This window comes from Xenopus laevis, chromosome 2L (assembly GCF_017654675.1).
Source record: "Xenopus laevis strain J_2021 chromosome 2L, Xenopus_laevis_v10.1, whole genome shotgun sequence".
Taxonomy (NCBI): domain Eukaryota; kingdom Metazoa; phylum Chordata; class Amphibia; order Anura; family Pipidae; genus Xenopus; species Xenopus laevis.
The window spans coordinates 105,361,425-105,379,886 of record NC_054373.1 but is presented as its reverse complement, the minus strand read 5'-3'; the positions used below and the strand labels follow the sequence as shown (position 1 = coordinate 105,379,886).

The 18,462-nt window shown below is 35.7% G+C and overlaps 1 protein-coding gene across 3 annotated transcripts in view; it reads right to left on the bottom strand.

Moving 5' to 3' along the window:
* Positions 1–18,462, bottom strand: part of LOC108708359 (calcium/calmodulin-dependent protein kinase kinase 1) — a 147,108-nt gene that overhangs the window by 95,928 nt on the left and 32,718 nt on the right. For all 3 annotated transcript variants that reach the window (XM_018246975.2, XM_018246977.2, XM_018246976.2), the window contains one exon: positions 322–778. In XM_018246975.2, the coding sequence (XP_018102464.1) occupies positions 322–738 (417 nt within the window). In that variant the 5' untranslated portion in view covers positions 739–778. The remainder of the gene's footprint in view (positions 1–321; positions 779–18,462) is intronic.

Here is an 18,462-nt window from a genome sequence, read left to right as displayed (position 1 = left end):
TAGTATGTATAATATAGTATAGTATGGGATCTATTATGTGGACACTTGTTATACAGAATGTTCAGAAATAGTGTCTGATTAAAAAATTCTTGTAAATTAGATTTTTTTTCTTTAAGACAGTATCTTGCACTTGATGTTAACATAGCTAGAATGTATCTGTTTACAAAACAATCCTAGTGGGTTTTTTTAATGGTTACATGCCTTGCTCCTTATTCAGAATATTCCAAGGTCTCAAGAATTCCAGATAACCAATCCCATACCAGCATTTATAAGCATATTATTGTAAAGAATTATGGTTTGTATTTAGGAGAGCTCACTTACATCTGAATCAGAGATGGAGACACGGTTGGACTCTATTGTTGGCCTTCGAACAATCCTTGGAGATATGTGTGATGCGGGACCTGTTGCATATGGACCATAAGCTAGGTTGTGGGATGGAAGGCAGCCTCCTGAAGGTCTTTCTTGCAGAGAGAATTTTCTGTTTGATAAAGAAGGTCGAGAAGAAGCCCTTTGGAAAGAGCTCAAGTCCCTTTGTTCTTGGGAAGAAAGAAATACATCCTCACTGGTCTCAGAGCTCATGCAGTTGTTTTTCAGTCCATCCATTTCATCAGAATTTATTCTTTCTGGAGCCTGACATACTTCATCCACTTCAATAGCAGCAACTCGCTCTGCAAGTTCTGACTGAGCGTCTTGACTTGGGACAGAATCACAATCCATTATGGCAGACCTTTCACACATACACACAGTCTTCTTAATATAAGCTTCTCCGATTGTCTTCCTAAAATAAAAGACGACATCTGTATTAAAAATCAGTCACATCAGCTCTACTATGACACAATATTTTAATTTCCATATACTACAAAACTATATTTTGCAGAGAATGCAAATACGAATGACTTTTTTCTGCTCTTTTCTGTTAAGGAATTGATATGCATCACTGCTCTGATCCATATTATCTTTATATTAGTCTTTTAAAATCTGAATCCCAAATGTAGTTTTCTGAATGTCATTAGAGAATAGCTTCTTAGTCGGGTAACTGTATAATAGAGTCACAAGTGATTATGTAATATAAAATGTGTTTTTTAAATTCATATAGAATATGGATTAAATGGACTGATAACATAAATCTGCTTGTGGTGAACACAGCCTCAAAAGTACATATTATAGTCACTCTTTAGCATTCTAAATTCCAACACCTTGCAATCAAATGTTAAAAACTAGCGGCATAAACTTATAGATATACATATACTGTATATTCCTCTGTTCGATCTGTTTCTCTTCATTCTGTCTTCTTGCAGCAGTTGGGTGTCAGATATTCATTGACAGTAACATCCAATATATCTTACAGATGAATTATAGCTTACTCAAACATCTGATTCCAGTACAAACAAAATAACTGCCCTTTGCACAAATTCTGCATGTAGAGACACATAATGTTTGGGGATTTTCATAGAGTGAGCTCTGATACATAATACATAATGATACATAATACAAGGCAAAAGGAACCCCCTATAAGATATATTGGATCTAACTGATTATCTGACACCCAACTCCTGCATGAAGAGAGAATATGAAGATGAACTTGATTATTTCAGAGACAGTACAGAATTTTTTATTGATTGTATTTAGAAAGTTTAGAAAGTTTATTTCAGTATGCTGAAGCTTATATTAAATTTTCATTTTCATGACAGTTCCCCAGCTAACAGCAGATCTGAGAAGCACAACAGTGTATTGCAGAGTGACAGCTGCATATCTGACATAACATATCACAGAGAAAAAACAGAAAGAGAGGGGGAGAAAGGGGCAGAAAGTGATATACAGAGAAAGATGTGCAGCTTGTACAGAGTTTCAGAGCTATGCCACATACAGTAAAGTGGAGTTGTGGGTAAGGATATTCAATAAGCACAAAGGGCTAAACTCCACGGGAGACTTTGCCGGATGGTGTCGGTCAACAAAATGCATCCGACAAGTCAGAGGTGGTCGCGTGGGTCAAAATATAATGGGACAGATACAAAAATCTGATGGGTAAACTAAATGGAAAAATTTCCATCCGACACTAAAAGACTGTCGGAAGTGAATGCTACATCTTACATCTTCATCCGATGCTATAAAAATCTGATGGGGTCTGGTGATGTTTTTTTCCATTGAAATAAATTGACTGATGTAGATGTATGTAAAAACTGTACCATCCCACTTTATCTGATCTGACTTTACATTCTAGCTATAGGGAGATCAGATTTTGTAGGATCCTACAAATCTTGTGCTGTTGCGTGGTGTTGGATGGCAAGATCAGATAAAATCTGACCCACAAAAGCTGATCAAAATCGTTCATGTAGATTTATCCTTAACTACCATCTCTATAGTACAAATGTTATTTTACCTAATTGCCTCTGTGATCGTTTTTGGGTTTTTTTTTGGGGTTAAAGTTTACCAACTGTTTTATTACCACCTTTATAGAATGGATTCTTTAAAGGAGAAGGAAAGTTTAAAACCAAGTAAGCTTTATCAGAAAGGTCAATAAAAATACACCAGTAAAACCAGTAAAGTAATGCTGCTCCGAGTCCTCTGTCAAAAGAAAAAGTACATTTATTTCCATCTATTGTGTACACATGGGAGTCTGCATCAGACTTCCTTCTTTCAGTTTAAACCTCCGGGGGCATGAGCATGCTCAGTTTGCTCCTCTGTACCTCTCCCTTCTCCTTCCTCCCTCCTCCGCTCCCTGTTATAATCCAAGCCTAGAGCTATGATTGAGCAGGTAGAGACTCAAGCAGGAAGTGATGTCACACCAAGCTAATATGGCAGCTGCTATCCTAAACAACCAGATAGAACTTCTAGAGCTGTTTAATCTGGGATGATAAAGCATTTTACAGAATAAATATAGCTTCTATCTTGCACTATTGTGGCTAATCTATTGGCAATAATCTGCCTCAGTAGCTTTCCTTCTTCTTTAAACACATTTTTGTTTGGATATTAAACTTTTGGTTTCTACAAGAATGACGACTTTCTATAAACAGCTATCTAATTAACAAAATGCCTTTCAAGTGTGCAAAAAAGACATGTTTAGCCAAGTACAATTACCATATTGATTGATCGTTTGCTGAAAGAGTTAAGTCACCTGCAATAACCACTAAAATAAGTGACACCACAGGGAGATTGCAAGTCATCAAAGCAAAAGGATCTCTCCTTGTATCCATAAAACCACTTAAAAGTTACATAAGGAACCATAGGACAAAAAAAGATCATCTTATTCTCCAGGCACTTGGAAAATTAGTCAGTTCAGAGCTAAAATGTATTATGACACTTCAACCGTGAATCATTTCTGTATGTTCTTTAATAGCCTGGTTCCATGAAGCTAACCAAATCTCTCTTAGTTCAACTGTCATTAACTCCAATTTAAATTCTATTTATTGAACTCTTTGCACTCAGATGTCACTAGTTATGCAATTAAACTAAGCCACTGATGTATTTCCTGAGGACTTTTATAGACTTCACAAAAGGCTACTGAATCCATTCTATTGATTGCTCACAAATCAAGTGCATGGTGCAATTTGAACAGGTAGATGAACACAGATCTCTCATATAGCAATTCCATGGTGTAAAATGTCTATTCAGATCAGTGCCATCAGCAGACTGATTACTTTACAGAATGTAATCACAGCTCTGGAAACACATTGTATTGTGAAAGAATTAAAATGTCAGAATTAACTATCATTATTTGAAGATATTTATACCTTACATTAGCAGTTGTCTAAAATAATAGAGGTTTTCTATTGTCATTCTTCAAACTGTATTCCCAAGGTTCCAAAGGGGAACATTTTATATAATTTGAGTTACTCTGACTTTAGACAAGAACCATTTCTAAACCTTTTTTAATAGCGCTACAATCAATGCATTCTAGTTTACACTTTTATAGAGCATTAGCTAATGAGTTTTTTTATGGTCAGTGGGTGGGCTTCCATTTTTCAATGTCAGTAAAAATATGCATATGTTGGAAAGTTCCTTATTTTCTTTAATCATGAAAATATAGATTTTGAGTAGAGGACCACTTTAAATGTATTTTAACATTGAATTGCTCTTAAAAGCAATATACAGTATGTCTGGCTGTATTCTCTGTACTACAGGCTCTTACTCTGAAACAAAACAAAAAGAGACCTAGAAGAGAACTGACTTGTTGCATTGTTTTAAGAGTCAACCCCAGCCAGAGATAAAAACAATGCTTTCAATTTGTATTGCATTACAAATACCTGCCCAGCATCCAACCAACCAGTGCACAGGCAGAAGAAATTTTCAAACATGTCCACTCATACGTTATCTGTCAAAGGACATTACCGATTGCTTGGTCAGTATAGCCAAAAACAGCTAAAGTGCATTACTAAACACAAGCATGTATGGCCAGCTTTGGAACCACACCCATGAACTTGCAATTGCTGCAGATCAACCTAAAAATAAATGCATGTGCATGGGTTCCTTTACAGAATGTATTCCTTACACATAGGTTCTGTCATTCACTTTTTCTGTAAAGAGGTGTTGCTTTTTTTTATTTCTACACCTCCACACTTTCCAGCCATTTTCTGCTTCTGAACTCTGTTTAATTCTCTTGATATAATGGAATGGGGTTTTTTTTCTTATTACTTCTATTCCCTCGCCCTCCTAAGGTGTACATTTTAAGGCAAAGGGAGCCCATGGGGGGCAGATGTTGCCCACCAAGAAATTTTTGTGGCCACCAAAATGCGCAAGATCTTCACTGATCTACTTTTATTATGTGCTAGACATGAAGCTTAGTAAATAACTGGCCCACTACATGAAAACATGGTTGTTGTGCTTCCTACTGTTTATAAATATATTTCTGGAGACTTTGTTCTCAACCAGAAGGCCTTTTCAGCTAGTGATGGGCGAATCTGACCTGTTTCACTTTGCCAAAAATTTGTGAAACGGTGAAAATTCGCCGAAATGTCTATTGGCAACAAAGCGAGGCGCACAACAATTTCTTTCACCCATTGTGTATGACTATTGTATGGGCGTCATTTTCACACCAAAACTTGGTCAACAAATTTCAGCCTACAAGCCAGTGGTACCCAAGACTGCTAGTCTGCTGCAACCAGCCCTAGGTAAACACAAACCCCCTAGACTTGTGCTATGCAAAGAAACACTTCCAGTATCGGCTGATGTTAAAATAGACTGTCTATTTCCTCCCAAGGGCAAATCAGCTGGAGGGTGCCCAGTTGCTTTCGTTATTAAGAGGCAGAGGGGCAGCAGCAGTCATTTCAAGTTACCAGTAGTCACAATGCTAAGACCTGTGGGGCTGCAAAACTACCCAATGAAATGGGGGCAGAACCCAGGGAAGAAGTATCAGTTGCTGTAGCTGTAGAGTATGCAGCCTATGAACATAGAAGGGAACCATTTCTACCCTGGTACGGTGGGATTCAAACCTGCAGATGATTTCCTGAATACTGGGGTCACTACAACATTAGTGCAACCACAGAACAAATAATAGTTCAGCAAATGGACATTATCGTTTCTGGCGGTGCAAATGTTACTATCACTTAATCAACTAAAGACTGCATGATAAATGGTACAGCACATTTATGTATTAGGACAGTATAAAACAATATAAACTGATTTTTAGTAATTTTATACAGCAATGAAAACAGAATATTCTGAAGAATAAGAAGAAACTCACTGACCATTGGGATTACTTAATTTTGGGTGTCTATGGCAGAAGGAAAGAAGGGCATTTGGCTCAAGTTGTCAATAAGGTAGCCATTTATAGTTGGGAAATATATTCCATGAAAAGATGACACAAAACCAACCAACAAATATGCAAGAAACAAACAAATGCGCTATAATTGTACCATTTAATGAACAAGCACTTCAAATGTAAGATTTAACAAATTATGTTCCTGACCTACTTTTTAGATTCTACCCAGACTCTAACTGCTTTAGAGAAATTTATTTAATAGGAAGCTACATACATATCTGGTGGGAACGATCCACAGTGTGAATTTTGCAGAAACCTGTATAATTAATTACTCAGTATGATTTAACTAAGAATATTTACATTAATGCATTTAAATAAAAAGAATTTCAAATTATAACTTAACTATTCCTTGTGTGGAACTAAGAATTCAACGTGTATTTTTATACAAATGCTGTGATTAGTCTAATAGAGCTAAGAGTTACTACAATATTTACTCATTTAGTTTCTAAAACAGTGATGAGTTATGTAGTTGCTTGAACCAAGCAAGTGCCAGACTTCCTAAAATGGTAACCTATAACGGATAACATTGACTAGAAAAGGTATAACCAATATTATAATGCTCATCTTTGAAAAGGATTCTGACATTAATTGGGAAAAATTTTAGCAACCTGTGTCATAACCTGGGCCACATTTCTTTTTTTTCTTTTTCAAAACAGTCCTATGTATTCCAAATAATAGACTCCATACTTGTTGTTTCATTAAGGTTTAGATATGATAAAAAGGGAAAACAACCTAAAAAAGAGAGAAAACTCGAAAAATTCTAGTTTTTTTTAACCTGGAAAATAGATTTTTGACCAAAAAAATAACCTTGAAAACTCAAATTTTTGTGGAAAACACAACTCACTCCTTAATAAATTGTGTTGCAATCTATTGATTTGAGAGATCGGTTCTTAGCTCATGGATACCCTATACAGATTTTAAAGGAAGCATTTGTGAGGGCTTTTAGGGTAAATATATCTCCTTTATTACACAGACCTAAGACCGTTAAGAAAGCAACACAGGATGACATGCCATTGTTTATTACTTCATACAGCAACCACATTTTACGAAATAAAAAACAGTTAAAAAGTACCTTCCGGTTTTAAATGGAGATGACAAACTTCGGAAGGTTTTGCAACATGGTTGTGAATTTGTTACGCGATGGGATAAAACGTTGGGGAATATTTTATCTCCAAGCAATGTCAGGGCCAAACACAGTGCAGCAACTTGGTTCAGCAGTACAGGATCCTTTGGCTGCGGTGCAACAAGATGTATTACGTGTAAGTATATGGTAAAGTCAGTGGAATTGGTTTAAACTTACGGGTTGATAGTGCCTGCTGTGTTTGAAAGCATTTCTATAATTATTTCAACTGTGCTAATGATGTGGTTGTAATGTTTTCGATACCTTCAATATTGAATTATTTCACTTTATTAATTCATTTATTTAATAATTAGATACCTTTAATATTGAATTATTTCACTTTATTAATTCATTTATTTAATAATTAGATACCTTTAATATTGAATTAATTCACTTTATCAATTCATTTATTTAATAATAAGATACCTTTAATATTTAATTATTTCACTTTATTAATTCATTTATTTAACAATTTAGATTAATTTATTTGATTAATTTAATTCATACATTAAGGAATATATTACACATTAATTGATTGTAAATTAATGAATTACGTATTTTACCTTTAATGTCTTTAATATGGATTTACTTTAGTAATTTACTACGTTTCACTTTAGTTATTTACTTTATAATTCAATTAATTTAATTTTCTTAATCTTATATGGATTTTAAATGAATTGATTGTAGGTTGTTTTAACTTTATGGAATAAAAATAGAGTTTTATCTACACCGGTGTGCTTCAGGAGTGCATGCTCATTCTTCTATTTGCCTTAATAAATCTGCCCTAATAGTACAGGCAGAATGAGTTTTATTTATTTATTTGAAAAACGATTTCTTTAGGTATATACTGCTAGATTGAAAATGGTCTAATAGAATATGGGTGTGAAGAGACTGAGTTAGGAAGGAGGAGGTAGTTTGTGTTAGCAGAGGTGGTGATTTGGTTGTGGATAAAAGCTATTTTTTTTTTTTAACAAACTCCTTTGTTAAAGGGATACGGTCATGGGGAAAAAAATTTTTTCAAAATGAATCAGTTAATAGTGCTGCTCCAGCAGAATTCTGCACTAAAATCCATTTCTCAAAAGAGCAAACAGATTTTTTATATTCAATTTTGAAATCTGACATGGGGCTAGACATATTGTCAATTTCCCAGCTGCCCCAAGTCATGTGACTTGTGCTCTGATAAACTTCAATCACTCTTTACTGCTGTACTGCAAGTTGAAGTGATATCACCCCCTCCCTTTTCCCCCCAGCAGCCAAACAAAAGAACAATGGGAAGGTAACCAGATAGCGGCTCCCTAACACAAGATAACAGCTGCCTGGTAGATCTAAGAACAACACTCAATAGTAAAAACCCATGTCCCACTGAGACACATTCAGTTACATTAAGAAGGAAAAACAGCAGCCTGCCAGAAAGCATTTCTCTCCTAAAGTGCAGGCACAAGTCACATGACCAGGGGCAGCTGGGAAATTGACAATATGTCTAGCCCCATGTCAGATTTCAAAAGTGAATATAAAAAAATCTGTTTGCTCTTTTGAGAAATGAATTTCAGTGCAGAATTCTGCTGGAGCAGCACTATTAACTGATGCGTTTTGCAAAAAACATGTTTTTCCATGACAGTATCCCTTTAAGACATTAAAGTGGGAATATAACTAAAAATTGCAAGTGATGTTTTGGGAATGTTTGGCACTGCTCGCAATGTAAAATCATTCGCTGGTGAATGTTACATCGCTTAGCAAAGGTTAGCATTAACACTTGGAGTTTCGTTAAATATTTCGCTTTGGGATTGCAAAATTTTATTACATACACTGCAAGAAGCAGATTTATCAAAGGTCGAAGTTCGGAGTTAAAAAAACTTGGAACTTTGAATTCAAAAAGACCAATTGAATGGAGGTTGAAGTTTTTTGGGGTCGAAGTGGGCCGAATTTGGCCCACTTTGAATCGTATGATCGTACTTCGATCGAAGCTTTTTTAACTTCAACCTTTGATCTCCCAAACTCCCCCAATTGCCTCCATACAGGTTCTAGGACAGGGGTAGGCAACCCGCGGCTCCGGAGCCTCATGCGGCTCTTCATCCTGCTTGTTGCGGCTCGGTCTTGCGGCTTTGCCTTTTGTCGTCTATACAACCCTCGCACCTGCTGGCGGCTTCTTGAGTGTGCGACTGTGGTAAGCTAATGGTTAGCTTACCGCAGTTGCACATTCAGGAAGCCACCAGCAGGTGCAAGGGCTGTATAGACATCCCAGGAGTGACAGGCAAGACCATGCCACAGCAAGATGATTCATCGTGGTCCTTACTGTGGTCACACACTCAAGACGAGAGAAGCCTCCAGAGTCCAGCTGCAGCAGTTGCGAGGGCTATAGACGTGGATGTGACGGGGACGCGGGGATATTTTAATGACGTCTTTAGCCCTCGTCTATAAACAGATGAGAACACTAGCATTTAATAAGAACCTAAACTGACCTGTAAAACATATTGTTTGTAATGGGGATTAATAATGTCATCTGTAACAATAGGGGGCAGATTTATCAAAATAAAATCCTTCGTATTAGAATATCGAATTCGAAGGATTTTAGCGCAAAAGCTTCAATCGAACAAAAATCATTCGGTCGATTTTGAACGATCGATCGAAGGATTTTTATTAGACCAAAAAAAACTTAGAAAAGTGCTGGGGAAGGTCCCCATAGGCTAACATTGGACTTCGGTAGCTTTAATTTGGCGAAGTATGAAGTCGAAGTTTTTTTTAAAGAGACAGTACTTTGATTATCGAATGGTTGAACGATTTTTACTTCAAATCGTTCGAATCATTCTATTCGATTGAATTTGACCAATTTGATGGTCGAAGTACCCAAAAAATTACTTCGAAATTCTAATATTTTTTCATTCGAGCTTAGTGTCCCTAGGTGTTAGTGATGTCAGTTGTCTCACCAAAATGTGTACATAATAAAATATTTGTATCATCTGCCTTCTATCATGAGGCTATTTATACTCCCCATGGAGTTCCAAGACATGACTCAAAGCATTTTGCCTACACAATTGTGTGTGTGTGTGTGGGTGTGTGTGTGAGGGGGTCATGGAACCCCATGGGTACTTATACTATACTTTTATTGCACTATAGGGGGTACATTATGCCTTATATAGAATTACAGTTGGGATGCATTCTACCATATAAAATAATTCAACACAAAATTTTCAAGAAACAAAAAAAATGTGTACACATTGCCGTATGTATAACCTTCTAAATAACCAACTGCTACTAATCTTATATAAAGGTGCAATTAAAATAATTAAGATAATTACTATAATCAGATATTTTGTATGGAAAGGTTAGGAGTATTTATAAGATGCATTGTTTTTTTTTTTTTACTTGTAAGCGTCTCTTGATTGCAGCATGAATAATAATAATAATCACTCCTTATTAACCATGATTAGTTTACCCAAATTAGTAAATTGTAAGTCATTCATTGAGTTACAAAGACTATTTTTAGAGCAAAATAGTGAATGACTGGTACCCTATGAGTCAGCCACTGTGTTCTGGACAAAAGAAAATTTGTCAGACAGGCTAGCAGTGGTTCAGCTACACAAAGCATGACCACAGGCCATGGATGTACAGAAACAAACTTTTGTAACACTTTGATCCCCTTAATAATCTTTTATTTCACACTGAAAAGAATAGAAATGGTCTGACCTTGGAGGGCCACTAGTGGTGACAAATGATCAATGTTTTAGTGTTCCTGAATGGTATACAATATATACAGGGTTGTAATTTTGGGGGCCTGGGGTAACTCATAAAAAAAAATGAAATGAAAATAACAACAAGAAGGGCACATTTACTAAGGGGTGGCGATGCCTTGACTTAAAGAATTTACACCACCAAATTTGCACCACCAGTGCATTAGGCTTTCCATGGGGGTTGTTTTGGCTGGTAGAGGAGTTAGCTTCAAAAAGAGGTTGGATGGCTTTTTAGCAAGGGAGACAAAACAGAGCTGTAATAAGATGTCATCATAAAGTTGATCCAGGGACTGGTCCACTTGTCATCAGAAAGGAATTTTAACCCATCTGAGGAGAATGATTAGGAGATTAGCTTTTCACTTTTGACCAACACGTAGGCAGGTTTGTTTAAGACAAGCAGGATGTACTCAATCAATGTGTCTTTTTTCAAACCAAATTACTGTTTCTATGTTGTACTTAAAGGTGGATTGCATAATGTTACTTAGAATCCTTAAGTGGGGCTCTATCATCAGAAAGCGCAGATATTGTGCAAGCACCAGGTATTTTAATTGGGTCACCGATCCAGGCCCACCAAATGAAGCCCTTTCAGGTTTCTGTATGGTATTCCCAAATACATTTTTGTTAAATCAGAAAATAATTATTCCCTAAATACTAACTATATGTCTTTGTACTGAGCTCCACAAATATATCCCCTTCAGCCCTTCTAGTGAGGTAGAAATAAAGCTGTAGATTATTAATGCCCTAGATACATTTAATTTGCTTAATTCCACTGACAAAACTGTGTTGAGTAAAAAAAAAATGTTTTTATGTGAAAGCGGGTTAAGATGCTGTCTGTTCCTTTGAAAGAGGATGCTCAAGATGTGATAGTCAATGTAATTTAGATTACAGAGCACATAAATTATCACTGCTGCATAACTCGGTAGCTGTTCATCACATTCCCATCTTTTCAGCAACCACCTTCTGTTACATAAATTCTCTTACAGACTCAGTAACAGGTGGACAGCAGCAAAAGCAAAAACCTATATGGAATTCAATATTAAAAAAACACCAATAATCAATGCAACTCACTTTCCTCAGATATGGGATGACTTTGACGTAGTTGGCCAGCTTAAATATATTGCAATATATGGACAAACAATCCCTGTGTTGTTTAAAGGGTAAGGCATTTTTTAGTAGCAGTACGCACAAAATGTCGCTGTCTTAAATATATTGATAATGGGTTGAGTGCAGAGGACCTCTTGTAGTTGACTATATGTATTTTGTGGTCACACCCTCATTGCACACCCGCCCAATGGTTTAAAAAAATAGTGGTGAGCACAACTTTCCCTTGTTTTATATATATATATATATATATATATATATATATATATATATATATATATATATATATATATATTTTCAGCAAGGAAGATCCGCACTCTCAGGTCTTAAGTAAAAATGTAAAAAATGTTATTGTTACATACGAGACTGACGTTTCGGCCTCCTCCGAGGCCTTTCTCAAAGTGTCCAATCAATTACAAGAAAGCCTTATATACAAGTGTTGGCGGGAGAATAGACAAATTGAGGCTGACGTATTAACATCATCACACAAAGTGCGACTCTGATTTACATATCACTTAAATTACATAGAACTCATTAAGAACATAAAAATGCATAACTTGCATAAATTACAACTATTCATAATCTCTACATGAAAACATTATATGCATTCATCTTCTAAAACCACGATACTATGCAACTATGTTTTGTAACATTAATTAAGATGTCATTTCCTGCTCCGTGTCATAACAAACTATGTTGCAAAAATGTATCAAAAGTAAGAGATAAGATAACAGGCCTGCTCTGAAGCTCCTTCCCTGGCTTATGTTAATTGACTAGTTCGGTATCCAAAATGATCGCTCCGTGTACAGCTAAAATAGACTCTACATCTAATCTTTTCACTAAAACTCTGCTTGTGTGCCCCACTCCTACATAATATATGACTCCTGTCTTAAACCCTGTCGTTATATGTCATAAATGACTATAAATCCAGACGGATATAAGCCCCTCTATTGTGGATCTACGATCTACCAAGTATAACAGCGTGTGTATTAAGGACAAATCTACTTGTATATGCGCACTAGGACCCTAACCCTTCACATAATTCTATATATCAAACAAATAATGCTTGGTATATCCATCAGTGATAAAAAACCCAATACACCACATTAATTAAATACAAAAAGTTTAACCCTTACATTCCCAAACATCAATGTCTCAAGTTAATGGGTACTGTATGTAATCTTCATTACTCATCTCCATAATTAAACCCGTAATTAATTTACAATACATTGTGATCAAAATAATTAAATTAACAAGTGAACACTGTAGTGATATTACTCTATATCTAGTACCTTAAAAACATTTACCAATATTTATGTAAAAATAAATTAGCCCCACTACATATAAATAAAATTAGTGTGCAATACATATAGCAAAAAAAGAAAATAATGAATCAAATATAACATGTAAAAGTGTGTGCAAAGGGTCCCGGTATCCAAAAAGTCACAGTCCATTCATAAAGTCATTGGTAAGCCGTCTGTCAGCCTGGGCAAGCTCCACCTCTACTTAATATCCACAGGACGTCCACTCTGATCCACATTATATGTTGTTAAAGTGAAGCTAACGGATCTGTCCGTCTTTCCCAATCAGCCCTTGCAGTGGATAGAGTTGCTACCAATAAGGGGTAGATACACATATCAAGTCTTGCTGTGCTTTTTAGTGCTTCATATAATGCAGTGATATGTTTGTAGATACAGGGCATAAACGGACCCACTGAAGATATAGGGGTTTAAGGGTATACTCGGCAACAGTCTCTGTGCTCCAGATAAATAATGGCACTCACCCCCACCGAGATCAGGTGTTAATGGAAGGTGACTCGGTCTTGCACCCATTATGTCCTTGTATACGCAGAGCAATGCAGGAAGCAACATGCACGACATTTTAGAGCGTACGGCACACACCGAATGGATGCAGGCGAGAGAATTTTCAACTCACATACGATATAGTTCTCCCATCCGATCGCCAGAGATACTATTCTCCTATCCGATCACCCTTCCGGTAATTCTTCTCCTCCGTCTCTTAATGATTGCAGCTGAGGATACTTTGCGGTTATAGATGGAATCCAAGCCAATCACCCGAACTAAAGCCATCGTTAAAGGCTTCGCTTTGGCAGTCTCCACTCCAGACCATTATAGGCCTCTGGGGGATATGTCGATAACATCAACCAGCATTATGTCTTCTAACACCAATTTTATTATAAGCCTTCTGTGAAAGTAAAATGTTATAATGTCCGAAAAACACGGGTGCACGGCTAAATTCACCAATAAAAGTCCACGAGGTAGCCAGCACTCTCGAAAAATAGTCCAAGGTGCCTGGGTGCAGTATCAATAATATCAATACATATTCAGCAAGGAAGATCCGCACTCTCAGGTCTTAAGTAAAAATGTAAAAAAATTTATTGTTACATACGAGACTGACGTTTCGGCCTCCTCCAAGGCCTTTCTCAAAGTGTCCAATCAATTACAAGAAAGCCTTATATACAAGTGTTGGCGGGAGAATAGACAAATTGAGGCTGACGTATTAACATCATCACACAAAGTGCGACTCTGATTTACATATCACTTAAATTACATAGAACTCATTAAGAACATAAAAATGCATAACTTGCATAAATTACAACTATTCATAAATCTCTACATGAAAACATTATATGCATTCATCTTCTAAAACCACGATACTATGCAACTATGTTTTGTAACACAAGCAGAGTTTTAGTGAAAAGATTAGATGTAGAGTCTATTTTAGCTGTACACGGAGCGATCATTTTGGATACCGAACTAGTCAATTAACATAAGCCAGGGAAGGAGCTTCAGAGCAGGCCTGTTATCTTATCTCTTACTTTTGATACATTTTTGCAACATAGTTTGTTATGACACGGAGCAGGAAATGACATCTTAATTAATGTTACAAAACATAGTTGCATAGTATCGTGGTTTTAGAAGATGAATGCATATAATGTTTTCATGTAGAGATTATGAATAGTTGTAATTTATGCAAGTTATGCATTTTATGTTCTTAATGAGTTCTATGTAATTTAAGTGATATGTAAATCAGAGTCGCACTTTGTGTGATGATGTTAATACGTCAGCCTCAATTTGTCTATTCTCCCGCCAACACTTGTATATAAGGCTTTCTTGTAATTGATTGGACACTTTGAGAAAGGCCTCGGAGGAGGCCGAAACGTCAGTCTCGTATGTAACAATAACATTTTTTACATTTTTACTTAAGACTGAGAGTGCGGATCTTCCTTGCTGAATATGTATTGATATTATTGATACTGCACCCAGGCACCTTGGACTATTTTTCGAGAGTGATGGCTACCTCGTGGACTGTTTTATATATATATATATATATATATATATATATATATATATATATACACTGTAAATGGCTGTATGTTTCAAGGTTGTATTAAATAATTAGATCTGTATACAATGTTACATATATACAGTAGATGTGAACAAATGTCAAATGAAGTTTATTATTGATAAATGTAAAAGTTTATAGAGGAGAAACAGTTGGGGAAGCAAAGTTAGTCAGCACTTTCAAAAATAAGCCCTTCTACTTTAAACAGCTCTTTTCAACTGGAAAGACCATTGGTTGGAAAGTTGCACTACATATCACAAATGAGTGAAAACACGGTCTTATTATTTATTATTATTGTGTTATTATTTACTTTATACACAGTAATGCTCCCTAAACGGAAAAGAATTCATGAAGTGCCTACATTAAGGGGGTTATTTATCAAAGGACGAATTTTAGATTTAGGTATTGTGAGCTTTTTTAAACCTTAAATGAACTCACTTCTCAAATGGTTTCTAATTTAAGAAAAAAACTCGAGTGTAGTCGGGGTGAAAAACTTGAATATTCTAATTGATCGAGTTTTCAGCCTAAAAAAACTTGAATCTTCAAATTGATCGAGCAAAACCCACTGAACTCAAACATCATGAAGGCTATTAACATCTTCAAATGGTTCAAGGGAGCTTTGACTTCTACATGACCGTGACAGGCTTTAGAAGGTGTATTTTTCAGATTTGAGCTATTTTTTTACCTGAAAATACCCTCCAAAACACACATTTTTCGTGGAGAAAACAACTTGACCTTTGATAAATAAGCCCTTAAATTTCAGCTTATTGCTGAATGACTGAATCTATTAGGAATCAAAAGGTTTGTTCTGTAAGGCTAATGTCACCATGCCATCTTATTTTAGTTATCATTTTTCCAAGGTCAGTGATGAGATCTAGCAACCCTGCTATTACTAATAACTGGCATTACAAAGAAAGCATGGTTACACAAAACAAAAAGTTACTGTATTTCATGTTACTTCATTTTTGCAAGGCAATTTTCAAAGGGCCATAGTATATCTGCCATCTGGTCTTCCTAAGATCCATCTGGTCTTATTCAGAGCAAAGCAAAGAAGACAATATGTGCTACAATATGTATAAAAGCTGGCATTATACAGATACATGTTCAAGAATCAAGCATAAGTTAAATGTGAGGTGAAATAATTTTAATAAGATATTATCGTCATAAATGTAATCAATTTATTATCAATTTATTATGCTCTGTTTATCTAGCATCAACTTTAGGGTGAGCACAATGCCCCTTTTACTACTTTATTAGAATAGTACATCACATTTTGTACCTTACTGAACACTTAGTTCAATATTGCTATTTTTAAAGGGGATGTAAAGGCAAATAAATAAAATCCCATTTGTACTTTTTTGTACTTTAATGAAAAAGAAAAATATCTCCAATATACTTTAATCTAAAAAAAAAAGGAAGTAAGGCCATTAAGGGGGTTATTAACTAAACCTCGTAGTTATCTGGTCGGACTTTTTTGGGCAAAACCTTGAATATTTTGAGATTTATTATACCTTGATGTTGCAAAAAGCCAGAATCCGAAAATCCATCTCAGAACAGTCAAGGCCCTGTAAAAGTCAATGGGACTTGATAAGTCAATTTGTTATCGTAGTTTGAGCTGGGTTTAACCCAAAATGCAACTTTTTCTGGGTTTTCGTGGAAAAACTCCAAAAAAATTGGGGAAAAAGCCTGGATAATTCTAACGATTCGGGTTTTCACTCGATTTTATAGAGTTTTTTCAAGATCCGATTAAGTTGGGTTATTTTATTAATAAATAAGGTCAAATTGAGCATGGGAGTTTGGTTGTGTTTTTTTTTTTAATAAAATATGAGATAAATTAGAATTTTAGTAAATAACCCCCTTAATGTTTATTGTACAAGTATGTTGTTGGCAGTCACTGTGCCATGTAATGCTGGAAGCAACTGTGCATGTAATGCTATGGCTTACTTCATTATTTAATGCCAGGGTCCCTATGCTATGTAATACTGTTAATCACTGTGGCATCTTGTGCTGGCAATCACGTAGAAATATATACATTTCAAGAGAAGGATTTATTAAAAACAGTCTTTTACAGGTGATAAAGTTTTAATAGAGACATGAAGGGGCAGATTTATCAAGAGGTCGAAATGAAAATTAGAAAACTTTGAAATTCGACTAGGAAATTGTTAAAATTTGATTCGAGTTTTTTTTTAAAAAAATTCTAATTTGATTTTAGAGATTTGTCTTACTCTGGCCCTGTAAGAACTCAAATTCGACTATTCACAACCTAAAATCGGCCAAATTGCTCTTTTCGTCAATGGGAGACATCCTGGGATCAATTTGGAGTTGTTTGCACACTTCCTGACATTCAAGTTTTTTAGGAGAAAAAACTAGAATCGAGTTTTTAAAACTCTAATCGAATTTGATTCAAGTTTTCGGGGCAATACTATTCACCCGAGTTTTACAAATTGGATTTTTTTTAATACACTTAGATTTTATGGGAGTTTTTAAAAACTCACGTAAATTTGAAATTCGACTTTTGATAAATGTGCCTCGAAATGTTCAAGGGTATAGTTTCCCCATTTTTTAAAGGGGAAGGAAGGAAAAGAGGAGTCAGATCAGTTAAGGCAGTTGTATATTTGTGTCTGTGTTAAAAACAGTCATCTGCTTAAAGTGTTCTATCAAACAGACACATTTTTGCAGCTGTTTTAAAGATTAAGGTTTTCTAATTCTATTGGTTCAGGATGGGATGAATGCAGTTAAAGGTGTAATTTTCTTCAGAACGGAGGTGATTGTGTCAGTTAAGGAGCATACAGAAGAAAGCTGGTGCTGTATAGGAACAGAGATACATTGTAGCTTTATATCATGAAGATTCTTGCATGCTTACACACAAATGTCACAGCACAGATGAGAGAAAAGACACAACAATGTGAGATCCTGGTTCTGGAGGTCTGCGAGCCATGCTGCAAAAGACACAGTAGCAGATAAAAAAGAAAATGTTGGAACAATTAATTTCCGTACGGGGTATTAAAATCTATAAATTTAACAGCAGGGTATCAAATGAGTAGGAAGAACAGAGCATGAAAAAAAAAATCATTAAGAAATGGTGGTGCATTTGTTAAAACGTTTCAATCTCTTCGTCCCTGAAATTTGTTGCTCCAGAAATATCTCTGGTTTGGAATAACTTATCTGAACATAAGATTTTAGCAATCTTATCTAGAAATCATGTCTACACTAATGCAATAACCTACAGCTATTTATTGAGGGTGCTTAAAATGCAATAGTAATATGATCAATAAGAAAGCCATACGTGGTTCCAATGGTAGATCTGCGTTATGGGATTGCTCAAGAGAGAGAATTCCATAAGGGAGCTGTAGGTCTACCATAAGCAGGCCCGGATTTCAAGATACCCA